This window comes from Drosophila serrata, unplaced genomic scaffold, assembly GCF_035046125.1.
Source record: "Drosophila serrata isolate PLE 108 unplaced genomic scaffold, ASM3504612v1 contig_240, whole genome shotgun sequence".
Lineage (NCBI taxonomy): Eukaryota > Metazoa > Arthropoda > Insecta > Diptera > Drosophilidae > Drosophila > Drosophila serrata.
The window spans coordinates 3,164,853-3,184,015 of record NW_028257138.1 but is presented as its reverse complement, the minus strand read 5'-3'; the positions used below and the strand labels follow the sequence as shown (position 1 = coordinate 3,184,015).

Here is a 19,163-nt window from a genome sequence, read left to right as displayed (position 1 = left end):
GGACAATCAAGGAGCCAGAGTCCTTGCTGTTGACCAGACGCGACAATTACCACATCAAAAGAGCGAATAACCCATACAATAATCCTATTTTTACGCCGTATTGATTTTATTTGTTGTGCATAAAAGGCGCGGCTTTTCCTTCAGAGTGTGTCCCCCCCGAAAATATATATACATTTTACGCCTTATGTCTTATGCCTTTGTTTTCATCCCCATCCCCATCATCATTTCCTTTTCCAATCAAATAGGAATAACATAAAAATCCATTGTGTCGAACGGAAAACGGTTTCAAAGTCCTTCTTCGCAAAGTGTACTCGAAAGTGTCATAAAGTATGCGATTATCCTGTAAACAAAGTGTAAAACGCGCAACCGAAAACAGCAGCCAAGGTCTAGAGTGAAAGCCAGAAAGCAAACAACAAACATAACTCAACGGATTTAACGACTCTAAGAGCCATCATCAGCAGAAGGAGGAGTATAGAACTACCAGGACCCTAGGCTCACAACTATAGCATCCGGATCTGAGCACATCGTATAATGATTGCGCAAGTGAGGTGAGTCACATACAAAAAATGAACCACGATACTATCGATACTCCCTATATAATAACAACTGAAAAACTACTCCCCGGGGAAAGCTAAAAACAAAACTAAAACTCATTCCAGGGGGAGAGAGAGAAACTAAAAGGCTTTGGGCGAAAAATTGCCAATGCATTCTGCAAATCAAATACTTTGGAGCGTCCGCAGGCTAGGATTTAATTAAAATTTATGAAATTTTCAATTACAAACGGCAGAAGTGTAAATAAGTGCGAGTACGGCACAATTCAATTACGGAATAACTGAGGCCAGAAAAAAAAACCCAGGCACACACAGCACTGCACTGGCTGTTGTTGGCCCAAAAAACAAACAACTAAACTGGGCCAGAAAACAAACGAGGTAGGGGAATTGAAGGGACAGAAACTGGCTGGGGGATTGATGTATACATATATATAGGAGAACGATGTTTGGCCGGGGCTGGGAGGCTTGATTGGTTTTGTGGCTTTGTCCACATCCTCCTCAGACTTGCAGACTCAGACTTGGCTCTGAGGGAAAGATGGGAAAAGATGGACAGATGGCCAGTTGCAGTGTGGAAATAACCAAGCAGCAAAGCAGCAAACATGTGTAACCGATGACAAAGACGATACAAAAGGGAGCCAGAGTTATTAGTGGCCAGGAAATTGCAATTCCCCCAAAGCAATCCATATGGTTTATCGCTTCGCTTCACTCGCTTGCTTCCTAGCCATGCCCCCATGGCTTTTCTTGGCTAAATATTGATCTACCTTATAGATCGGCTGTACACCAAATCGATTTACAATTACACCAAAGATACATATTTGCTTTTTATAGATTTTTTTGTAGCCAGAGCGAGACCGCTGGAAGTGGGTGCTTGCGTGACTGCTGTGTAAGGTCACCCACTCGTGGTAACCTATTCAAACGAGTTGCGACCTCGCTTAGCGGCGGCGATAACGATAACGATAACTACACGCCCTCACGAACGCAGGGCCCCCTCGAAAAAAAACAACCTAAAAAACTGAAACGTCATTAACAGTGTTAAGAAAATTCGATATTCCACCTCCAATATATTGTTTATACCTGGTTATATTAGAGACGCACAAACAAAAAGATCGAAGTTTTGTTGTTTCCATTATTGTACAGTTTTTGTTTTTAGGAGAAATAGCCTTTAATTTATACCCAAACAGGGTATCATACATTCAGTTAGAAGCTTAAAACGAAGTGAAGGAATCATTTCCGACCCTATAAATCATATATATTCTTGATCAGCATTAACAGGGGAATCTTTCTAAGCATAAAAAAAGGAAATAAAATTTTGAAAATTTTTTTCAACATTTTTGTTGTTAAAAAAGTACTTTTAACAATTTAAAAAATTGACAAAATTTCAAATATTTTAAAATGTAAATCTAGGTATGCAGACTTATTAATCTATTAAAAACTAGCACAGAACAGCTTTCCGAATCGAAATGAATTGATTTTTGGCTGAGTTATGAGTTTTTTAAGCTTTGGGTTATAGAAAAATCATCATATTGAATATTTATAACCTTACAGGGTATCATAAATTCAGTCAGAAGATAAAAACAAAGTGAAGGAACCGTTTCCGATATAAATCATATATATTATTGATCAGCATTAACAGGGGAATCTTTCTAGGCATTAAAAAAGGAATAAAAATTTGAAATTTTTTTTCCTACATTTTTGTTGTTAAAAAAATACTTTTAACAATTTAAAAAATTGACAAAATTTTAAATATTTAAAAATTTAAAATAATGTATGAGGTTATTGAATGGTATGAGTAATGAGTATGAGTAATGGTATGAGTTATTGATCTATTAAAAACTAGCATAGAGCAGCTTTCAGAATCGAAATTAATGCATTTTTGACTGAGTTATGAAATTTTTAAATTCTGATTTGTTGACAAAAATGGGCATAAGTATTGATTCAATGAATGGTGCTTATTTATAATTGATTTCCAATAATTCAATTGGTTCCCGAAGTTAGTTTTTTAATCTATGTAAGCCTGTTTTATTAAAAACTGGCAAGAAAACTCAAAGATCAACAGAAAAACTCGTCTAAAAAGTTCGATTTCAGTTGCTTAAAGTTACTATTTTTAGATTTGTTTATATTTTCGCCAAAATAAAACACCCAAACAACGAACGGAAGCTGCGGCCAGTCAGTCAATGAGTCTGCTTAGAGTCTCGAGCAGTTTGCTGGAATTTGTTGCCCTGATTCGGACCCCAAGCAAGATTATCCAACAATATACATGCTATGAGAACTTTATCAGCGCCAGTTTCGAGTTTTTAGTTTTTTTTGGGTATATATATACACACACACTCCTCTCTCTAGATCGGACAACTCCAGAGTTGGCGCCCAAATCCCACGAAACCCGAGCCCCAAGCTCGAGTCCGAGATGGAGAAGGCGTAGAAGTTGTGAGTGGACTGAGGATGGGGGCTTCGGGTCGGCTTCGAGATCGGCTTACAAAACCCAGAGGTATATATCAGTATTTGTGTAGCTTCAGACTCCAGTTCGTGTATAAGAGAGCAAACGAAGCTGGGAACTTGTTTTTCTTTAGTTTTTTTCTTCTTCTGTAGTTGTTTTTCTGCTGCCTTTGATAGATACACAGAATTTCCTGCAGCAACAGCAGCAGCAGCAGGGTATCGCGTTCTGTTAAAGGCGGAGATGCAATTTGCTGTCGACGATCTCTGGTAAGCACTCTGAGCACTCATGTACTCATACACAGGTGTAAAAGGTAACCAGGTAGCCAGGGTGGTTTCTCACATTCAGGTGAAGTTGCAGGGCTTCGTTCAGCACCCTGGCACCCACATCCTCCTTTCTGGTGACGCTTTGTTCTTCTGTTCTGGGTTCTGTGTTTTTGTTTGGATTTTCCACCGTTTCCCGCTGTTTCTCCCATATATTTTTCACACTCCATTGGCAGTGAAGCGTTAAAATTGACCCAGTTGTTGATTTATTTTTACAGGCAAAATGTCGTGGCATTTTCTCCCTTTCTGAGCTCCGGGTGGAAAAAAAAAACAATACGAATTTGCGTTCCCAATTTAAATGCATGCAATTTTTCGGTATTTGTATATACAACCCAGCCAGGCACGATCCAATGAACCGCACTCTCCCCACGAATCGAATCGAATTGCTTTAAGGTCTTTCCCGAGTCCAGAGTCTGTGCCCTCTCTCTCCCTGCACGAATGCATTTTCAAATTTTCTGACCAAATTCCAGGCAGAGGAGAGGGAGTGAAACGGAGGCAAGTTAAAGTTGCAAATTGTTTGCATTTTTTTCTTCCTGCTACAAGTACGAGTGTTTCCACAAAAAAAGTGCTGGCTGGCAGAGACACAACTTTGCTGCTGCCTGCTGCTTTTTGTTGCCTCTTCTTTTTAATAACTATGCGGGTTTGCGTTTTTGTTTTCTTATGGCCAGAAAGTTTCTTCTTTTCAAGCTGAAAGTTTAAGTGCAAAGCCGTTGAAATTAAAATATTTCCATACAGACTTAAAGTTTGGCCCAAAAAGAAGTCCTCTTCTAAATATCCCTCTTTACCCCCCAGGGACAAAGTGTGTGCGGTGTTCATTATTTCGTAGTGACCCATTAAAGTAATTTGCCACACTTGTCGCCGGTGCCATTAGGGCCCATTAAAGCGCAATCAGAAATTTTGTGGCCAGCCTTTTACTCCCACACCCAATACTCGAATATCAATTTGAGCAAAAACGAAAAAGTTGCCCAGAAGTCGGGGCAGGGAACCCTTTTTATTAGTTTTGAGATATCGACAGGCGGCCAGAGAACCCTGCTGGCTTTTAATAAGGACATTCAGGCCACAGCGGCAAATAGTTCAATGGACTCGTCAAAGCCCTCGTCCTGCCGCCTAAGACGCAGCTTAGCTTAGCTTGGCGCTGAAAAATCAATATCCTGTCCCAGTCCCCGAGGTCCTTTGTTGGCGAGTTCTAAAAAAAAATGTATATATAATCGCCGCTTTACCTACACAAAGAGCCAAGAAAATGGATACTTGTAGACATTTTCCTGGGTTTTTCCTCGGTTTTAAGTTACCAAAAAGATCCATTCTTAAATATATTTTCCAGGCTCGAATTCAAGTGGAGTGGAGTCTTTTTTCTAATTAAGGAATTTCTTTCTCTGCATCAAAAGCAAACATCTGGGAGTTGGTCAGGAGCCAGGAGTGGGTCTCAGTTTTTGGTCCTGCCTCCTGTACCTTTCTTCCCTGTTGTTGTTTGCTTATTCAATTTGACGCTGTTTGAACTGCGCTGATATGCCCATTACAAGGTGCTCGGTGCTCGGTGTTCTGTGGAGGAGCTCCATGACGTATACGTAATTACGTTTGTCGCAGCCGCCAACGTTTGCCTCCCCCAAGCGATTGCCACTTTAAAGCATGGAAATTTATTTATTGCATAATGGGAAAAGTTTTGCACTTCAGTCATGATTTGCCCCAGTCCCAGTCCCCTGTTCATCGCCATCTACATCTACATCTACATCTTGTGATGCTATTCAACTCGCAGCATTTCATTTGATGCAGCGGCCAAAAGACGTGCGTAAACAGGGTGGCTTCAAGGGAGGTTGGTCTCCAAGTCGGGCTTCGAGTGCTAAACTTTTCTGCCCCCGAATCCCGTTTGGCTTTTTTTCTTTATTTTTATTCCCCCACACTTTGGATCCAACTCGAAATCAACTTTATGCGAGGCGCAAAAGAGCCAGGCAAAAATAGCAGCGGCAAAGTTTATGGTCATGTCCGCTCGGGAAAGTCGAGAAGGGGGAAGCAGCAGGAGCAGAAGGAGCAGGAGGAGCTGAAGGAGCAGGATGAGCAGGAGGAGGAGCTTGACAAGGAGCCGTAGCTGGGGTTGGATCTGGGTACTGGTATGGGCACTGCAGAGGGATGACTGGGAGCCGTTCATTAGCGTTGCCATTACATTTATTTATTTTTCTTCATTCCTTCTCTGTTTCGGCAGGATGTCTGATATACACAGGCAACCTTCTGCTCCTCTCTTTCCAGAAACTCTTCTTTCTCCCCCCTCTTTAGTTGGTGCAGAGAGGGCTTTAGTTTCAACAAGTTTTTTGGGGAAAAAAAGTTAAATGAGACACACAACAAACTTGACATAATAGTAAAGAGATTTCCTTGTTGCCAGGACAGTAATCAGGGGAAGGGATCCTGCCACGCATGTCTGCAGTTATTAGAGACGGTCGGTTCTTCTTCGAGGTTCTCAGTTTCTCCATCGAATTGCGGTGGAAAAAGTTTTGTGCCTTTTATTTTTCAAAGCACTTTACAGGATTTATGTGAAGCGAGAAAAAGAAAAGATGGAAAAGTTTGCTAAATTTTCACTTCCTTTTTCCTTCTCGCGCTTTGCTTTGCCCGCTTTGATATTCCCTCTTTTGCTCAGCTCGGGACTGCATAAATAATAACACAAACTTTTATTATTAATTTTGCTTAATCGAAATGCCGCAATTAAGCATCAAGCATAAAAGTTTCGCTGCCTTTTTCCCTGACTTTTCTTTGCAGGCCTCCTTTTGCTCGGACGCCCCCAAGCTGACCCCCTTTTAGTTTTCTATATATTTTCGCTGGAAAAACTTCCAGCTTGCAGAGTCGGGAAAGTTTTCTGCACTTCCCCAAAAATATTATTAAGAATTTAATTGCTTCAAAGCGTCAACTTATTTTTGGGTGAAATGGTAAAACGAATAAGCGGGAATCATCACAGGAAATTGTGCCTGGTCATGAGGGAGAGAGAGTTGGTCCCAAACAATGGCCAATAAATATGCCTCTGCAACAATCCATTACAAAAGGTTGCTTATAGCTATTGCGCAATGTCTCGCTGATAAGAAAGTGAAAACTAAATGAAAAGCACAAATGTAAAAAAGCACAAAACGACCCTCATGCTCGTCGCCTCATTTCCTGAGACCCGGAGACCCGTCCGTGTGGCCACCATTAGGAGGCCCATTACTGGCCACCCAAGGCTTTTGTCTGTCCAGGTCCTGGCTGGACAGGAACCCGCAAACATCCTGTTGATGTCAGCAAATTTTATTTATTTGTGGTTCGTGTTGTATTACAGCATTTTAGAGCAATTAAAATTGTACAATGACCGGGGTCGGTCCGGTCTCCTCGTTTGGCCATTTTGCATGCTCCGCAGTCTGGAGTCTGTAGTCCATTTGGCCGCATTTTTCAGATCATTTAAAAGGCAAAGTGCCTAATGATATATTGACTTTGCCTGCCTGTTTCAAAACTTTGAACATTACCTCTCACACGCCCTCCCATTAAGAGACCCAAAAACAGAGGCGGACTGGCCATATTCTTCGTCTAATTGCCAGCGGTGGAAAGGTGGAGAAGCTTGGAAAAGCTGGGAAACGCTGGGAAAACTGAGAAAGCCTGGGGAAGGTAAGGTAGAAACTCATTAGATTAAGTGATAGCTGTTCGCTTTATGGCCCCTATCTGGCACTCGCGGAACATCGTTTGAAATTGGCCAAGGATGTTGTATGGCCAATGGCCACAGCTCCAAAAACGGAGCCAAGGATTGTCAAGGATCTGATGCTGGGAGGAGCTCATTGTTCTGCCGTTGTCCTACATCTGGTTCGGGGTCTCTCTTCCTCTCTCTTTCTCTCAGGTCTCAGGTCCTCTCTGTTTCGCTAACAAGCTTACGAAGGGCTGGCCTAGGGGCTCATTGCTCAAATGTAGAGCAGAGGGACGGCGGGAGGAATGAGAAGGGCGTTCCATTTCATTAAAGTTTCAGGGCGTACTATGCGGCGTATGAGTGATACTAAAAAAAAAATAAGAAGAAAACGAAGAAAACAGCAGAAGGGACACACATTCCAAGACCCCCACTGCGCTGAGATGTTGCACAGAGAGAAATTAAACTTAAAAACTATTTAATAAATACCTTGAAAGAAATATCTTAGAGTTTAAAAGTATTTAGAAGATATATTCATCCAAAACATTACCTTTAATATACTTTCTACAACACTTATTCCTTGATTTATATTATTTTTCCCTCTGTAAAATATATAAAACTTGTACGTGAAACGTTTTCCTTTTGCCTCGCACAATGTGCAAAAGTTGTTAAATTTGTTGTTGTGCCACACACACCCCAATATACACATACTCTTGCTCTACACTCAAGTCCCTGTCGAAATGTCTTGGGGTGTGGCAGCAAGACCGTGAAGTAGTGAGCTTGGGAGATCCTGGAGATCCTGGACTCCAGGCGGCACTCGCCTTTATTGAAGTGCAATGAGCTGTGGTTTTTGGGGCGTGGCCCAGTCTTGTTCCCAAGTTTTTGCTCACAACATGCTTAATTAGTTTCTGGAGCCAAAAAGGCTAAGGGGTTAGAGGTCAGCCAGTGAGTCCTTCCTCCTTCCTCCATGTGTGTGCGTGTGTGCGGCGGGCCAAGTGAAAATAATTTGCGGCTTTTCAGAATGGAAATGGGAATGGTTCCCGTCCGGCCAGCGAGGGTTTTTAATTAAAAGCGCCAGGCAGCAGGCAGCAGGCATCAGGCATCGTCCGCCATACCCAATCCCCAGAACGTAATGCAAATGAGCGCCAAGTAGCTGCCGTGGAAGGAAGATCCGCATCTCCGATGCGGTGGCTGTATATGCCGGAATCCTGTGTGCCGTGTGTGCAGCCAACCAAAAAGCAGCAGCAGCAGCAGCGATAGCGGCAGCGGCAGCGGAAACGGATGCCATAAAGTGCTGCCACCGCACGGCCAGAAAATAAAATGGCCGCCATGCGAGGCAGCTTTCGGAGTGAGAAAGGGAAGCAGCACTGAGAGAAAATGAAAAGAGTTTTTGCAGGGGAAATGTCTGACAAAATAAGTGGTGAATTTACTTTTTCTTATTTAACAAGAACTTAGGAGTTTCCTTAAAGCATAAAAGTTGTAAATACTTCTTAAAAGCGCTAGAACTTTATACAAGAATTTTTCCTAGTGTATGGAAATGTGCAGCGGTTCAACTGACGAATGCTGGTCCGAAGGGCAGCAGCTAGATAGATGGCTGAATGACAGAGGGACATATCACGGGTTACGGGTTACGGGGCCAGGACACACATTTTAATGACAGCGACGTGGCCGACGATGACAATTCAGTTATGGGTCTCATGGCACACCGCCCACAAAAACAAACACTAGGACACACAGGAAGGGAGGCAGGACAGGAGGCGAACCAATCAACTGATTTAGTGCAGGAGGTCCTTGTCCCTCATCCTTATCCCGACTGGCAGCCTGGCAGCTCGTCCTGGTTGTATCAGCAAATGCAATTCGTTTGCTGATTTGTCATTGTTTGGCCCCTGTCCTGTCCGGGTCCTGAGCAGCCCCCTTGAGCTGATTTACAAATGAAATCATACGCCATGGCGGGCATTTCGGTAATGAAAATTCAGCCATAAGGGAAATCATTTTTCCGGCCTTTGTTCTATTTTAGTTGCCAGTGCACAGGACGAGGAATACCACCGCACACTTAATGCGATTTTTGCCGCTCCCTGCTCGGGCCTTTTAGTTTCGATGCGGTTGGAGGGATGCAGGAAGCAGGGGGCAGGAATCAGGACGCTAAGGGATTCGAGTGCGCTCTATAAATAAATTTCGTTTTAATAAACTTGTCATAATGGTGGGGCTGGGGCAAAGCAAAAAATAAAAAAACTTTTAATAACGCTCCGCACAGAAACCTTGACGTTATTAAAATTTTACATGTCATGCCAAAAAGGATTAAATTCAACGCACAAGGACTCCTCTTCCACTCTCTGTGTCTCTCTCTCTCACCGGATGTATTAAGTTATGCATTAAAATGGCACTAATGACGTTTATACAGCTCTGTCAGCCACGAAACTTTCCTGTACACACACAGGACCCTCATCCCTGAAGCTGGAGCTTTGCTCGAGTTACTTAATTGCAGTGACAACATTGGGGGTGAGCTGTGGGCTGTTTTTCCCCCTCTCCCCTCTTACAGGAATGAAAATCGTTACAAAAATGCCTGGCTTGCAATTTAAAATACGTCCTGTGTGTGCGTGTGTGGCTTTGTTGTGCGGGTGTGGTAGCTTTTACGACGCCTGCTTATATTTACGTTTCAAAAACCGAGACAGAGACAAATTCCGCTTAAAGCATTCCAAATAATTTAATTAAAATCACATTTTCTGACTTTTTGTTCTACCATTTGGAATACCTGCGGCCAAGTGATAAAATTCGCTGGGATGCCAATTCAATTAACTGCAATGGTACCCAAGTTAGACCCAAAAATTTTGGCCCCATCTTCTTTCAAAAACTATCCGAGACAATAGAGCCCGCGGCTTTGCTCTGTGTGTTATTTGCCAGACAAGTGAGTCTCCTCCAAACACGAGTTTTACATTAAAACGCAAAGTTTTATTGCCAAACAACAGCGAAAAGTTTGCTCTATTTGTATAGGAAGGAGTCCGTGTCCTCCTCTCAATCTGCTAAGTGGTGTCCTTATCAGTTGTAGCTACAACATATTAGCTGCTTAATTTTACGGACGTGTGTGTGCGCCAACTTGGGGGTGTGTGCTCCAGGACGAGTGTTGAAATGGAAAACTTTTGTTTATTAATTTGTCAACGGTCCTTAGAAAGGACGCTGTTTGAGTTTGTCCAAGATTTTGGGCTGTCGATAAGGTTTACCTTTGGCAATAAAGTTGCCTTTATACTTTATTTTTGGGGGAAGTCCCAGAGGTTAGAGAAGTGATGGAATGTGGGTACTACTTCCATATATTTATATCTAGTTAAATTGTAAATTGAGAGGCTAATTTTGTAATTAAATAAGAATTACAATGTAGTTTACTCAGAACAGCTTTCGATACTCTAAAGAACTGAAAAAATAACCTAGGCTAGGCAAAGTAATTGCCTTACTTTCATTGGTTTTTGAACAGCTTTTAATAACTACCAAATATTTCCCTTGACTCTTGCACAAAATGCATTGGGTTGTGACTCATACTAGGTACAAGGGAGAGAGCTTCCTCCTCCCAAAGGATGTCTCTGTTGGCACTTGATGCTTCTGACACTGACAGCTGATGGATGATGGCTGAAGGGATGTGACAGCTTCATCAAGTGCAACCAGGTGCGAATGCAAGGCGTTCGCATTTTCATTGATGGAAACATTTGCCGCAGATCCCTCTAACTTCTACCCACCCCTTTCTTTATCCTTCTTTCCAGATGACGCCACTGCAAGTGAGAAGGATACGTTAGGAGCGCGGCGGCGTTGACTATGGGAACAGAGGCATGGGCGTGTGCGCGGACCTTGGGTCTCATCGATGGTGTCGGGCACTGAGCCAGAGCCAGAGCCAGAGCCAGAGCCGGCACACCCAGCATCAGCAACCGAAGAAGCTCCAGTCACAGTCCCAGTTCCAGTTCCAGGAGCAGCATTCCCAGCTCAGAGAAGGATCAGCAGGATCAGCGATTGACGCGACAACAACGATTCCCGCTACCGAAACGCTGACGGCATCGCCAGCGAAAACGGCAGCTTTCACAGTGAAAACAACGAGGAGAAGACGCCGACGAAGGGACATTCCCAGCTCCAGTCACAGGTTCACCTGCTCCACCGCCCAGGTGCTCCAGTTTGTGCTGGTCACGTTGCTGGCCCTTCTGGCGAAAGATGCACAGGCGCACAACATACCAGGTGAGTGCAGTCGCGGGCTTTTAATTAAATTTCCCAGCAAATCGCTGGAAAGCCCAAAGTTTTATTGGAAAATATCGATGATAAACGCTTTGCCTCTTTCTTTGCACTATTTTTGGTTTGAAAAATATATCTATCCCCTGCCGAGGAGAGGTGAAAAAAAACCCAAAAACTAAGCGCATGTGTGGACCAAGTTTACTTGATTTTTTGTACGATGCTCGGCGGAAAATTTAATGGCGCACAATAAGCGGCTTACGTGAGGCCAAAGCTGATTACATTTGGCAATTAGTAGACAGAAAAGGGCACTGGACAGTGGTCAATGGAGGTAGAGTTGGAGTATAGCTTTTATTTAGGCATTTGGTTGATTTTTATGCGGCGAAAAAAAGGGGTCAAAAAGTAATTGAATTTATTTGAATGGCATGAAAATTTTGCTAAAAAGTAGTAATATTACTATAGTAAATTGAATACAGAAAAGGAAAGCCCTTTGTTGGCTCCATAAAATATATAAAATTCTATAAAGAGAAATGTGGCCCAGAGATTTATGTACTTGACATTCAAGAGGAGCATTTCCTTGGGTTAACGGCCCTTCGAAGAACCTGTCTAGATGCTTGGCATTTCACTTCGAGTTTTCCCTGAATTCAATGGTCTGGACCCCCATTCGAATCTTGTGCTCTGTTCCATTTCCTGATAGGCTTCTCCCTCTACTCTTCCTGCTTCCGGAGTACATTAAAAGTTGCCACTGGCTCCGCCCAATGTACCGTGTCGACGACGACGCCCGTCGAGTGAATTAATTCAATTTAATTTAGCCGAAAATTGGAAAAACCGCTTGAGATTCCTTCGAGGCGATGGCCACTTTGCTGGCACGGTCGAAAGGTCAACTTTGAGTTTTAGTCGGTCGGTTGACAAGGCGCTGAAATGAGTTCCTAGAAAGCGACTTTAATCAATGAAAACAAAGTGCGCTTCGCTGAATAACTCAAGCCAAAAACTCGTGTCAAGTGGCTCTGCTGGAGATGGCTGAGGGATGAGGACTTTGGCTGGAAATTGAGGAGTGGAAACGTCTGCCTTTGGCTGAAGGACATTCTAAATGGAATAATGAAACCACTTTTGCATGTTAACGCCATCAAAAGGCGCGACACACGCGGGTATTCCTCTGACATCCTGGCTTCCTCTCACTTCCTGCTGCTACCCTCGAGTACTTGGCAGGTCACAGGCGACATGTCTGCAACATTATCAAAGGGCAATAGACGCATAAGTACATCAGAGAGTGTACAGAGAGAGAATTACATTAAATTAAATTCAATTCCAATGGGTTATAGTTGGGGTTTTAGCTTAGGATTACCATAAAGCTAGAGAGAAGTTTAATGCTACCTTAATTGAATCAATGAAAGGTTCATAATATTTTATATCTGAAAAGTTACCATGTTCTCATTATATCCTTTTTATTTCTTAACAAAAATAGTTAGAGCTTTCAAAATTGAAATGCCCAGTTAATATCATTTATTTGTATTCTAGTAAACTAGCCTTTTGTACCCATTTCTCTCTGTTTATACACTCCGACATCATCATCATTCATTCTCTACCCCATTATAGTCGTTGTCGTCATTGTTTTTGTGTTGCTCCTGATGTTGTTTTTCCCTATTTTATTTTATTTTTTTCGGGAGCAGTAAGCGGCGGCTGAGTGGCGATGCAAATAGTCTGCCAAAGCTGGCCAAGTTAACATAAATTTATGCAAATGCCAAAGTCAACAAGCGAGCAGTGCATAAAGCGAGCAAGCGAGACAGCCAGCTGCTGGCTGGATGTTTGATGAGGAAGAGGATGAGGATGAGGATGAGTGACTGACTGGTTGAGTGCCTCCTGGCCAACAAAGACGTCATGTGGCTAGAGTCCCAGCCAGGACGAGGACTTGTCTCGGGCCTTTCTTCATTTTCCTGCTCTCCATTGGACTAAGGAATTAATGCAAAACGCATTAGGTTGATTTCTTTTTTTTTTTGGTTTGTCCGGACAATCAAGGCCAGTTTTGCCAGCTTCGGACGCTGGTCGTTTGCCTAACCCTATTACCGACACAGATACAGCTGGGACACAGATGCAGATACAAAGATACAGATGCAGAGATACAGATACAATGCCTCCTCTCACAAACTCGGCTCAATCGCATGTGCTCTGGGCAGGTCAGAAGTTGTTTGTTAACAAGTTTAGTGTCATGCCAGGACCAGGGTCCTATTTCCAGCAGCATCAGCTGCAGCTCCATGGCATCTTCAAGTTGTGTGTATGTTGTGTGTGTGTAACCGGATATGCTCCCTTATTGGATTGCTCCTCGCCTGCTGCGGTTGTTGCTGCTGCTGATGCTGATGCTTCTGCTTCTGTTTCCGACAATTCATTTGCATTTCCGTTACCGCTTGCCGAGCTTTGAGCTCTGCTCCAATTGTAAACGAAATTTTCAGCCTGGCTGACCATGTCAACGGCTTAGAAAAGCTCTCTCTCTCTCTCTTGCTCTTACCCTCTCTCCCTCTCTTTCGAACCCCTGTGGGTGTTGCATACATAAATAATGTTGGGGCACATTCGCACCTCGGAATGAGGCGTCCATCAAAGCTAGAAGCAGCGGCAACAAGGAGCCTAATCAGCGCCTGTCAAGAGTCGCCCCACACTGGTTCCTTCCAGGTGCCACCCTCTTGACCTCAGAGACTCAGTGACAAACGCTAATGAAATGTCACGACAAGGCGTTGTCAAGGCAGAGGAAACAGTTGAACAGTTGAAAAGGTGGAAAGCAAGTTTATTTTGTCAATCACAGAGAGCACAGTGTGGGAAAATCTATGTATAACAAGGATATAAGGATGTAGTATTAGGCAAATCAAACTAAACCCTGATTGAGATCAAACTATAACAGAAGCAAACAAGATGGTTATTCTAGGAAGGTGCTCACTAAGGAAACATGTATTGCAAGTCTAAGTTTATATCAAAGTTTATAAAAACTAAACTAGTTTTGTATTAAAAGTAATCTCTTACGGTTTTTAAATACTGACTTCAATATGACTTCACGATCGAGTTACTGTGTTCTTCTGAAGACCTTTATCCTTAAACTCTGTACATTTATCTGTTATTTTAACAAATTTGTAAAGGCACCCCAAGATCTTAAAATACAATCAATTTTCACACGATTTATTCAAGGCAAACATCCGCAATCATAGCTAATATCTGTTCAAATCTAGTATCATTAATTAAAGCTACAAAATATATTTCTCCCAGTGACTGATGATTGCATTCCGGTGCATATATATATACATAAACCCATAGTTCTCATAAGTCACAGACCTTCTTCAATGGCGGATAACTGATTCAGAACCAAAATGGAAGCCGGGTCAGCTATTCGTCCCTTGGGTGGATTTGGGGAGGAGAGAAAACATCAGTCAATGACCAGCACTTGACATGTGACCGACGTAGCCATCAACAAATCCATTTAAAAGTAACCCCTGGCATGTTAGTTTTTCCACTCCCTATCCCAGTCAGGATGCGGGAAAGGACAGGGAAGGTACAAGGATGACACTTGACGGGGCCACGTAAATCGTGCTGAATGTCACGTCTAAATAGAAAAGCAATAACGAGGGCAGAGAGAAGGCCAACTGCGAATGGCTGTGGCTTTTGCTGCGGAATTGGCCGTATTATGAGCGCATCACGTTGACGAATCCTTGCGGTTCTCGATTCCCCGAGTAACAAATATCTGCTATATTTTCTCACCACTTTTCTCTCTCTTTCAACTTTACAGAAGATGCCGTTCACATTACGGCCATACTTGGCGAGGGCGTCATCTTCAACTGCCATGTGGAGTTCCCCAACGACCATCCCGTGCCATATGTCCTGCAGTGGGACAAGAAGGTGAGCGAAACGGTACGATATCACAGTTAACATTTCTTCTCTAAACTCTCTTTTTTACATTGTTGTTCCGATACGCAAAAACAAAGCAAGAAAAAAAAGTAAGAAACAGTCTCGAGTCACGAGAACAGACAGACCCACGCCAGCAAAAAACCGAAATATATGAAATATATATACCAGCTATACAACCTCGTACTCCTCCCAAGAAAAATATATATACCCCTCTATATTCAGTGTTCTCTCTCAGCTATACTCTATACTTCATATATATATATATATATATGAGCCTTTCTTACCCCATTCAGTTACTCAGCCTGAGTTGTTTCATTTCGCTTTCGGTTTTGTTAATCATTTTTATGAGCTTCAAGCTTCAAATTCTGTGTTTGAGTTGATCCGATAAATGAAATAATTGCCCGCTACAGATACTAATATATATCATAACTCGTACCATATAGCTTGAGATTGATTGTACTCGTGTGTATGTGTTTATGTGTTGCCCGATTGGTATTTTTTGCCTTTATGCTTTTCCTCAGTTCAAGTACTCTCATTGTCATTCCAATCAGTATCTCTAACTATATATCCTCCGGCCGGCAGATATCGGAGGACGATGCCCGACCAATCACCAGCAACAAAAAACCGAAGAAAAGCTCTCCAAAGATAATATAAGCTGCAAGATGAGTAAAAATCCCCTGGCGTTACTCATCTTGGATTATATATTATCTTTAGAGCTGGCTTTTATTCTACCTCCCTTAACACACACACACACAACACACAGAATATATATATATATACTCTTATTCCGAAATTATTTTTGCGGCAAATCGAGATAAATACGAAAAAGATGAAAATTAATCAAATTATTTGTCAATTTGAAGGAACCGGGCTTCACAGCACCCGGAGATCCCGACCAAACCAAAGAGAGCGAAAGAGAAGAAAGCAGTCGAAAATATATAAAAACAAAACAAAAATTTCCACACATTCCACATCCCCAGAGATGAAAATGAAATTCCATTTGCAAATCAAAATCAAATCGAAATTCGTTCGCAATTCACCAACAAAATCTATATAGCTTAGCACACACACACGAACACACACTGAAAAAGTCGCAGACAATTTCCATTCCAACATCCATGCAAAATACCCCAACAATTAGCCGCAACTATTCATAGCAACGAGCAACAATTTCTATATAAATATATATATATATTGAAATCAAATTAGACATCAGCAGAGCACCCCCCCAATGAAAATACACCCCCTCCCCAAAACAGTGGCCAAAGTCGCGTCGAGTTTTGTGAAAATATGCTAATATTTGGCCAAGTTGAGAGCCACACAGATAAAGAGAGTTTCGGAATTTGCCAGCTTTCCAGGAATTCCATGGAGATAAGCGGCAGAAAACTTTTCTGGACCAATGTCAGCTAGTGACATATTTCCAGCTGACTTTTAAACTGACTTCTGCCACTGCGAATTCCCATTAGGATAAGCTAAATTTTATTCCAATCAAAGATACGCAACACATAGAGCACAGCCACTCACTCTACCCACACTCTGTCCCAACTCTCTCTCTCTATCGTTCACCATTTTCATTCAACTTTATTTTGATTTGTTGCAAAGTAACGTAATCCAATTATTTCCCCGACTTTCTCTGCATGCTTAGTAGTAAAAACTTTGACGAAGCCAACTAAAGTGGGCAACCTCAAGTGCAAGCTCTCCTTTGAACCTGACCCTCGACCTCAAACAGCTTATTTTCCATAATTTCAAGCACGCCTAACTTTCCTTTTGGCTGCAGCCAAGGAAGAACTGAGAAAAACCGCAGGGATAATACAGTGGAAGTGCTTTCTAGATAAGGAGGCTTCAAAGTCACGACTGTCCTGCGGAATGCAGTCAGTGTGTAGATAATGTCGCCTCTCCTCCTTGCTTTTTGTGTGTGTTTTTGCGCCGAAAGTTCAAAGTTTTACAAGCAATTTTAATGCCAAAACAAAGTTATAAGTACGGAGAGAAAAAAAAGTGTGTGTGTTTATGTTTTGTTGCGATAAAAACCAACGTATGGCAATTGCACACAGAGAGAGAGGAAAGCAAAAGGACAGTTCGTAAATGGTCGAATTAAAGGGATTAACATGGCTTTAGCTTTTAATTTATGAGCTCGTATTTCTTGCTCTCTCCTCCCCTTTCCCCCAGAAGTAATTACATGCATTTGCTGTCCTCATAAAAGACCCAGTTTCATCAGTTTCGTCGCGTATCTTTTGGGAAAATTCATTAAATGCTGCCTATTTTCCGTCTTTAAAGAGCAAGGAGCAAAAAAGGAGGCAAGAGAAGATGGAAATGAGGGCGTGAGGCGTCGCGTTGCCTTAGTTGCAATCTAAATTAATTGCTACTGAATAAATTAAGCGGAAAAATGTTTGCCGAGGCCAACTTATGACGCTTCTCGGCGAGTGCGAATATTAATTTCGGGGCCCAGGACAGAGCCTGGGCCTCCCACTCTCTGTCTATCTGTTGGGATGTCTGCCTCTACTGTGTATCCTGTGTGTCCTCTGTGTATCCTCTGTGTGTGTCCCTGTGCTCCTGCCAAAGCAAATTATTTCATACGTCAGCCGAGGAAGTTATTAAAACGTCTATAAGTTTTAATAAGCGACACAGCCTATCCTATCACCCATCTTTGCCTGCCTGCCTCTCTCGTCTAATTAAGGGAATAAATCGATTAGCTTTGGCTGGGGATAACATGGCGTATGAGCAATTTGCTTACCAATTATTTATGTATACGCAATTATGGCTCCCCTTCGCTCTCTCTCTCTCTCCTCTGAGTATTTATTATTATTCCTCACAGGACCTGCTGCCCCGGCTCAGTGTTAATGCTTGGCCAGACTTTGGTCGGGCTGCTGGTCATGCGAAAGAATTCGAATCCAAAATGCATTCGGTTCAATGCATCCTCCTCGTCTCTCTCTTGCAACGAGTAAAATAAACAAAAGGCCAAGCTGCACACAAGGGCTTAGATATGCCACTGGTGGGGGCATGGGGCATGGGGCATTGGGGGGGGGAGGCAACTTGTGTGCAGGTTAACCCCAATTTCTGTTGCCTTCACCCCTCTCGAAATATTTTACATGCACATTTTTTATCAGCACAAGCTAGAATTTCAAATGTATCTCTTTGGCCCTCGTTGTTTTAGTTGCCACACAGATACACAGATACAGATACAGATGATTTATTGTTGCCAGCCAGCGTGTGTCCCTGGCACACTACGTAGTGTGTGTGTAGTGTGTTGTGTGTGTTTGTGTATTCTTCCTCCGGCTGTTGATGAGCTTGCAGGCTGCTGACGGGGGCAGGCGCTGAGCCCAGGATCTGGGGAGTTTTGTTGTGTTGACAGTGAAAATGTGTGACCATGTGTGTGTGTGTGTGTGGTGTGTATGGTGTGTGTGTGTGTGATGTGTGTGTATGGTGTGTGCCTGCCTGGCTGCTTGTTTGTTGCTGGGCTTGTTTACCATGCGGCAGCGCAATTTCTTCACGTTAACGTGATGAGTTTTTGTTTTGACTGTTTTTGTAGATTTTACTTTTACAAGGACAACACACACACACACACACACACAGTGGCAGTCACAGTTACAGTTATGCCGTGTCCTGCCCCTGGGGCTGTCGCAACTCAATTTATTTGTGACAGTTGTTAGTTGTTTGCCGTAGTCGTCGTCGCGAAAGTTTCCAGAATTCCCGATTAGCGTACGCAGTTTAATCTGTTTTTTACCCACACTATTTTTCTCATATTTTTCTGTACATTTTTCCTGTATTTTTTTCATGTTTTTCCTCTCTTTTTGTATATGTTTGCACCTGCCTGACAGCTTAGATTTTAGTGTTTAGTGTTTAAGCTTGTCTCTTTGCATGAATTTAGCAAGTAAGCACACACTTTAGTTGGAAGTGGGAAGCTTCTAGACTTAATGCAAACTATTTTCAATGGAAAAGGTATCAGAATATTGAACTAGAATCTTCCTAATTCCTGGTCTCTGCTGTACATAAACCAAATCGCGACTCATTCAAATCGAATCATAAGCCCTAGGCCATCCACTAAACTGTGTCTGTGTACCTTGTAAATGTAACCAAGAGTCGAAATAATTGAATAAGATGCAACAGCAGCAAATTAAACAATTAATATTATATATTCTTGCATCTTA

At 42.5% G+C, this 19,163-nt stretch overlaps 1 protein-coding gene across 50 annotated transcripts in view; it reads left to right on the top strand.

Moving 5' to 3' along the window:
- Window positions 1–19,163, top strand: part of tutl (immunoglobulin superfamily member turtle) — a 41,601-nt gene that overhangs the window by 1,357 nt on the left and 21,081 nt on the right. For 27 of the 50 annotated variants that reach the window (XR_015271155.1, XR_015271156.1, XR_015271140.1 and 24 more), the window contains exons 2-4: window positions 246–548; window positions 10,680–11,142; window positions 14,900–15,021. Coding sequence is in view for 23 of the 50 variants with exons in the window: in XM_086830531.1 (XP_086686657.1) it covers window positions 10,746–11,142; window positions 14,900–15,021 (519 nt within the window). In the remaining 27 variants the exon portion in view is untranslated. The remainder of the gene's footprint in view (window positions 1–245; window positions 549–10,679; window positions 11,143–14,899; window positions 15,022–19,163) is intronic. The other 23 variants (XR_015271162.1, XR_015271164.1, XR_015271148.1 and 20 more) reach the window with 1 other exon arrangement.